Source organism: Nannospalax galili, unplaced genomic scaffold (genome assembly GCF_000622305.1).
Source record: "Nannospalax galili isolate Female #2095 unplaced genomic scaffold, S.galili_v1.0 scaffold569, whole genome shotgun sequence".
In the NCBI taxonomy this organism is placed as follows: domain Eukaryota; kingdom Metazoa; phylum Chordata; class Mammalia; order Rodentia; family Spalacidae; genus Nannospalax; species Nannospalax galili.
This window is the reverse complement of record NW_008360300.1, coordinates 152534-160498: the sequence shown is the minus strand read 5'-3', so window position 1 is coordinate 160498 and position 7965 is coordinate 152534. Positions and strand designations below refer to the sequence as shown.

The 7965-nt window shown below is 38.1% G+C and overlaps 1 protein-coding gene across 1 annotated transcript in view; it reads left to right on the top strand.

Annotated features, from left to right (window-relative positions):
* The window catches only part of Smim19 (small integral membrane protein 19), a 69099-nt gene that overhangs the window by 3281 nt on the left and 57853 nt on the right, over positions 1-7965 (top strand). The window contains exons 2-3 of the mRNA XM_008824224.3: positions 634-772; positions 2718-2842. Coding sequence (XP_008822446.1) covers positions 639-772; positions 2718-2842 — 259 coding nt within the window. The 5' untranslated portion in view covers positions 634-638. The remainder of the gene's footprint in view (positions 1-633; positions 773-2717; positions 2843-7965) is intronic.

Sequence of the window (7965 nt, the reverse complement as noted above, 5' to 3'; positions counted from 1 at the left end):
GTAGCCCCAGCTGTCCTGGAACTCACTATGTAAACCAGGCTGGCCTCGAACGCACAAAGATCTGCCTGCTTCTGCCTCCCAAGTGCCGGGATTAAAGGTGTGTGCCACCATGCCCGGCTTGGTAAACCTTTTTCTTCAAAGATCTAGGCTGAAAATATTTTAGACTCTCTAGGTTCTGAGGATAATTGAAGTGTGTAGGTACTGGGGATCATGGTGTACCTGTGTAGGGTCTGCAGGGTTGCTCAGCGGTAGAAAGCATGCTTAGCATATCTGAGAACCTGAATTTTCCCTAGGCACCCCAAAATGGATGAAAGAAGTGAATGGCACATACCCATTAAGAAATGTAAAACTGGGGCTGGAGAAATGGCTCAGCGGTCAAGAACATTGGTTGTGCTGCCCACATGGCAGCTAACAACTGTCCGTAATTCCAGTTCCAGGGGATCCAACGATCTCTTCTGTCCTCTGTGGGTATTGTACAACATGGGTGTGCTTACACGCAAGTAATACACACATGCACATAAAATTTAAAAATTAAAAAAAAAAAGAAATATAAAACCATTCTTGGCTGTGGGCCATTCAAAAATAGTCAATGGCCATATCTTTGCCAGTGATACTTTCTGTTCTTTCTTATAGCCCCCATGGCTGGAACTTACGGTGTGATGAGTGATGATGGTTCTATTGATTACACTGTTCATGAAGCCTGGAACGAAGCCACCAATGTTTACTTGATTGTGATCCTTGTTAGCTTTGGTCTCTTCATGTATGCCAAGAGGTAAATTTGTAGATAAGGGTAGATTAGAAACTGATCATTTAAGAGTGTTACAGAGATGTGGGGTTTTTGTTGTTTGTTTCTTTTAGTTTGCTTTGTTTTAGTTGAATTAAATGCATAGAAATAATTTCTTCATAAATTTTGTTCCTGCTCTGAAAGCTACTGTCTACTTTGGCACTGGTGACTGAGGTTTGGCTTTGAAAATCACATATCCAGCTCTAGGTAACAGGGCTATCTGCTCTAAACTTAAAGTATTATCACTTTTTTTTTTTTTTTTTTTTTTTTGAGACAGGGTTCTCTGTAGCCCCAGCTGGTCTAGAACTCACTATGTAGACCAGGCTGGCCTCAGTCTTATAAAGAACTGTCTGCCTGCCTCTGCTTCCCAAGTGCTGGGATTAAAGGCTCAAGTGATCGCTTCTAATGTAGCCTAATTTTATCATCAGCTTTGATTCATTGTCACCCTAAAAGGAACACAGTTTAAAATATTTTTGATCCAAGTCCCTGAAATGAAAAATACACATGCCCCTTATGTATTCAGCAAATCTCTTTATCCCATTAACTTTTCCTTTGATTCTTATGCTTGATGCTCTTTTGTGATAACCTCTTTGTTCTTTATAAAACTGTCCGTTCCTTAAGAACAAGGAGCTTGTCTTTTATCTTTGTTTTGTTTTAGTGATATACCACATGGTCCAAATAAACATTTTCCTGCCTTAATTTTTAGTAGAGTGTAATTTATTTCCCCTTCCACCCTTGCTGGCTTTCCCTAAGTGCAGCAAAATAATAATAATAATGGGAAGGGTGTATTTTAAAGAGGAAAAGCAGTATTAATTGGATTGAATTGCTTTTGCTTATTGGCATAGGCTTCAGGGCATTCTCTACCAAGGTTCCATAAAAGTTATTAAATGGTTCATAATAATTAATACTCCAGAAATAATTTCTCTTTGACCTGGGATACTTCTCAGCTACTTGTGCTTGCCCTTTCTGGCCATGTGGCTCTTTGTAATGGCTGGACTGCTGGCTACTTGGAGTCCAGGTGGAGGGTAGCAGTAGGTGCCAATGTGTCATCACTGATCCCTTTGCATGTAACAGCTTTTCTCTAAAAAACGCTGCTGCCTCCTTCCCACTTTTCTTTAAAAGTAGAGACATACTCCTCTTATTTTTTATTTTTTAAGTTAACTAATTTATTTATTTTATGTGTATGAGTGTTTTGCCTGCATGTATGTAAGTGCACTCATGTCATTCATTGCCCACAGAGGCCAGAAGAGGGTGTTGGATCCCCTGGAACTGGAGTTTTGGACAGCCGTTAGCTGTCGTGCGGGTGCTGGGAATTAAACCCGGACCCTCTAGAGGAACAGCCAGTGCTCTTCGCTGAGCTATCTCTTCAGCCCCCTGCTCTTTTTTTTTTTTTTTTTTTTTTTAAAGATATCCCCACTAAAACCATTTCATTATATTTAAAACCCATTTTTATTCTTGAGTTTCCTAAATTAAGGTCTGCTCTACCCCAGTAATTTATTTTTATTTGGATGATGTGAAAAGGAGGAAAAATTATGTGCTTTCTTATTTGTATAGTATATATATAAAATATTTGGTTTTTCTAGGAGTTCAGGAGAGTTACAATGAAGGGACCTCATTTTATTATATTGTTTAGCATATAATGTGTTTAACATTTATTTTCCTTTACAGTTCCATAGGTGTACATAAAGAGCCTCATACTTTATTGAAAAATAGAGTATTTGAGCCAAGGAAGTATATCACAAAAAGAAAGTAGGAAATAAGATGAACTTGCTATATTTAATATTTAAAAAAATAATTTTTGAGAATTTCATACAGGGATATAAGTGTATAAGGTATTTTGATCAAATCCATGCCCACTCTTTCCCCTCCGTCATGAGATGACTGTTACAGTCATAAAAGCATTAAAACAAATCTTCATTCATTTGTGTTATAGGAATAAAAGGAAAATTATGAGGATATTTAACCTGCCACCTCCAGAAGAAACTTTGTCAGAGCCCAGTTTTTATGACACAATGAACAAAATTCGTTTAAGACAACAATTGGAAACATATTCCATTTGTAAGTATATTCTGCCCAAAGCTATATACATAACATGTTTAATCCCAGCACTTGGGAGGCAGAGGCAGGTGGATTTCTGTGAGTTCAAGGCCAGTCTGGTCTATATAGAGAGTGGCAGGCCAGCTGGGGCTACAAGGAGACCCTTTCTCAAAAAGACAAAAGAACCTGGAAAGATGATTCAGTAATTAAGAGCACTGGCTGCTCTTGCAGGGGACCCAGGTGTGATTCCCACCACACATGGCTGCTAACAACTCTCTGTAACTTCAGTACCAGGGGAATCCAAAGCCCTCTTCTGACCTCTGCAGCACTGCACGACACGGGTGAACTCACTTACATGCAGGCAATACACTCACACACATAAAATGAAAATAATAAGTAAAATATTTTTAAAAATTCTTTGTAAAAACTTAGACCTTTTTCAGATGTAGTTAGGCAGATTTATCAGATTCATTGCTTGTATGAGGCCTTTCTAAGACCCTGATATTAGGAATAAGTTGGGGAGAGTCACAAAGAAAAAAAGAGACTACCATTCCAATTAAGGTGTCTTGACAAGGTAAAACTTTACTTCTGATCCCAGTGTGTACAGCTTAGAGAGGAGTCAGGGAGAGAGAGAGAGAAACATAACAGATACGTGACAGGCTTTTATCCTAGCTCAAAATTATTGTGTCTTTTCCCCATTGGCTGGGGTCAGACCTCACAGTTTTTCTGCAGTTGGCTACTTTTAAAAGAATCATGCAAAGGAAATGAAGAAGGGGAGTTGGCTCAAAGGGGGAATGGCTCAGCTGCCCAGACCACCAGTCAGGTCTGGGAATGCATTGGTACCTTTGGGTAAACAAGTTTTAGGGGGTGGGAAGAATTAATCGATTTGAGCTCCTTGTCATAAACAAAGGTTTTACAATATTTGACAGAAAATATTTCTTACACTTTAATCGTATTTTTAAAAATTTGCAGAAATTGAGATTATAATCACCAATTAATACCTCCATCTCTTCTCCTAATTTTTCCTCTTTTGTACTCCCCATCAGTTGGAATGGCATCAGAGTGGTCAAATGACTGAACACCAGAGTGGTGTAGGAATGGCTTCCAGGGTATTGGACATCAGGGTAGAAGGCCAGAAGTTATATCTGAACAGTTGTAATACATCCTATGGTACTGATCATTGCAAGTATGAGTGTAGGAAAGAAGAAACCAAGTTTAAAACATACGGGGCAAGGATCTACTGTACATTTAAGCCTTTTATCCTGTCTTTTACAAGACTGAGATTTGGTTTCCATAGTGCATTAAATAGGAGAAGCAAGATGGATACCACTTTGGCTGGTTAATCTCAATTCTCTGGGTGTATCTTGAGGGATTGTCTGGATTAGGTTAATTGAGGTGGAAAGATTTGCCCTAGAAGTAGGCAACACCATTCCATGGCCTGAGGTTCTGGGCAGAAAAAGCTGAAAAGCTACAGGCTGAGTAGGAGCATCCATCTGTTTCTTGACTGCCGATACCATGTGTCCAGCTGCTTCCCACTCCTGCCACCATGTCTTCCCTGCCATGATGGACTGTATCCTCAAACTGCAAGCCAAAATGAACCCTTCCTTTGTTAGTTATTTGTCATAGCAAGGAGGAACTAATAAACTGTTGTAAAATCAAACGAAACATTCCTTCTATTATCTACACTATAAATGCTCCATATGATTAGGCAGGTATGGAGAGGCATGGGGAGATACACATCAACTTATTGAGCTCATTTGTTTTGATGATTGCTGTTTGGGGTTTAAAGAAAATAGACCATATGATTATTGGTTTATGCAAGATGGTAAATATTGTGGTTTTTTTTTCTTTTATTTTCTAATTTTAGTTTTTAAAAATGTATTCCTTGAGAATTTCATACATGTGTCCAATGAAATATGATCATATTGTGAAAAACAATGATCCTCAGTTCATAAGAATACTGGAAACTCAGTAGTGAAAGTGAGGCAGATTTATTTTGGGTTTTATAGATGCCAGATGTCAGCTTGGACAAAAGATAAAATGGCTGGCACACTGATTTACCACAAAATAGTGTTTTTTATATCTCTAATTGTATTTCTCTGCCTTTTTGGTTTTCATTGGCTGAGTTTGTTAGGGAGGTACAATCTTCCCAGTCTCTACTATTGCTCCTTCCCCAGATCTCCCATCCTACTGGTTGAGGACATAGAGCCTATGACTATTCTGGGGCTCAAGAGTCCCTCATCTTTTGAGACATAGGTTCAGTGAGATAGCAGGCTGCTTGTAACTTTTCAACCCTAAGATGAACCAAGTATGCCTAGACAAGCAGGTACCAGCTGCCAGCTAGAGAAGTGAGGGGCCTAGTGCCTCCTGTTTATTTGTGATTTTCTGATAAGCTCTTAATGCATTTCATACTGGAGATAAATGATCATTATTATTTCCTACAATCCCCTCCTCTTTTTCTTCTGCTCTTATTAGTATTATTTTTAGGTTTATTTTAACTTTTTAAATTGATAGAACATTTTTTATTTTCTTTATCTTAGGACTGATGATCTGATACAGTATCTAAAAGCATTAGGTTATGTTGATGTATTATGGACATTTGTTTGTGGGTTGCTGTTTTAATGAGGTTTTGAGTTAGCTCTCTTCTACAAGGAATAATGTAGCATTCTACTATACTTAATATTTCTACTCTAGTTATGAAGGAAATTAGGACAAAGCCATCAACCTTTTTATTTTTTAAATCATCCGGTCAGCCAGTCTGTAAATGAATTATCAATTTCTGAATACTTTGTTAATTCATTGGTAAGGGTAATTTAATCCTTGTAGGGCTTTAGTAATTGTCCTATCAGAAGCTATGCTATTGGAAATGTGTACTATCTTTCTCCAAGCATAATATATAATAGCACTTTTTTTGTTAGCCTCATATCAAGTGCTATTCCCAAGCAATTTGGTAGCATCCTGCTGGTTAAACACACTTTTAAAGTGTTCCTGTTATAATTGATAAATCTTTGTTGTTATTTTATATTTTGGTTTATTGTTGACCACCAGACTGTAGTTTTTTTGACTTTGAATCTGTAGCTATTTGAATTTTAGCCTTAAATTTGTTAGAATTCCCCTGGGAACTCCTACAGCATCAGTATTGACATCTTAGCCCTGGGATTAGTTTTGCTAAGAGGAGGAGAATGGAAGACTAGGGTAAATGGTATGACCAATTGAACAGGCACACAGGTCCATAGCAATCAAGTGGTAGTCTTGAGTAAAGGTTCCCTGTGGAGTTCACCATATGTCAGCTTGGGAAACATTGATTACAGAATAATAGCTTTTTGTCCCTCTGTTGTCTGAGACATTCAGGATGTGGGCACAGGTTCCAAATTCCCCTACAGGACAAGAGAATCCATCCTATTGTGGGAGACTTGAGGAGTAATTTACCCTTCTTAAGGAGGAAGTTATAGTGGGGGGCCTGCCTATACAGCCAGGAACAGGAACAACACACTTTAGCAGGTCTTTTTTTTCCCCATACATTCTTATCCTGAAACAAGGCTAAGGAACTTATTCATGTGGGGTCTGTGTCTCAACCAGTCACTTTTTTTTTTTTTTTTTTTTTTTTTTTTTTTTGATCTTCTTGAGATGGTCTCCCTGTAGCCCCAGCTGGCCTAGACCTCACTATGTGGACCAGGGTGGCCTTGAACTCACAGAGATCCCCCTGCCTCTGCCTCTGCCTCCCAAGTGCTGGGATCAAAGGGGTGCACCACCACACCCAGCTCATAACGATCACTTTTATTGAGTGTATGTACTATAAATTTAACCCTTTTACCCAAACATTTTATTTTCTGTATCCAGGTTTTTGCTTCTAAGGTCTGTATCAAATCCATGATTTTAACTTTATTTTATATAATTTCCGCAATATAAAATTTGGCAGGCATCAAATTTTATAGTAAGGGGTGGTGAAGTTTCAGTTATACCAGTCACTAAGTTAATAGGAAAAGAACATGAAATCATTTTCTCACTATTTCTCTATCCTAATTGAAAATGCTCTATTTCCCTAACCCTAACCCTACATACATTAGACTCCAGAGGTGGAGATGGGAGATCCCATCTGGAAACCTGGAGTTTTAAGGCTAGATTGTTCAATAGCAATTTTCTGGACATTTTTTCCATCCTGTTTGAAAGCACTCTTTCTTATATAATAGTAATTTACCTCACATTCATTAGACTCCAGAGATAAAGCCAACTAGGGGTGTTCCCATCAAGAAATGGGGAGTGTTAAGGCTTGATTTGTCTCTTGAATCAAGTATAGTAAGTCTGTCCCCTTTTAGCAGTTTATACACTTGTCTTGATGGTCAGGAGCATTTGATAAGAACCTTCTCAGCTGGGCTGGAGCTTGTCTTTTATCAGCACTAACTCTTAGACTAGAACTGATGAATTATATATTTTAAAGGTAGACCTTGGGTAAGAAGTCCCTGGTCCTGAGGGATGATAAGATGGAAAAGATATCCAGCATACAATTTCTTAAAAATTGATGCTTGTTTCCATACTGGGGAGGTCTGTGGACTTAACTAAAATAGGATGCCATGCAACTTTTCATGTGGAGATAGGCCCACATCCTTTCTTGGATTTTTTTTTTTTTTTTTTTTTTTTTAGGAGCTTTTTAAAATTGTTATTTGCCTTCTTTTTATAGGGAGAATGGAAAGGAATTAGGCTAGCCTTTCCTTTTGACTCTACTTCCAATTTTAGTTATTTAAAATTAACTCTCTTGCCTGAGCACTCATGGCACAAAGCCTCCAAACTGAACTATTAAAATCTCATCTATTCATTGTATTATTATTTAAAGCAAATAGATTAGAAATGAAGGACCCAGATTAGATTTTTCATTCTAGACGCTTTAACCATGGCTTTTTTTAATTGCAAGTGTTGGGGTGCCTTTGAAAAAGTATGTTTCTTAATTCTCTGATTTCCCTTTACATGTATGCTAAGGACACTTGCCTATAATATGTTATTCCCATTTATCATTAGCCGTCTTCCCAAGAAGCAGTTCAGTAATACATGCTCATAGCTTGTGACCTTGTGTGTGGCATAGCTTCCCATTAAGTGTAAATTTGTGTTTTCAAGCCTACCGAGGACGAAGTGGTAAGACTAAAGCCTTC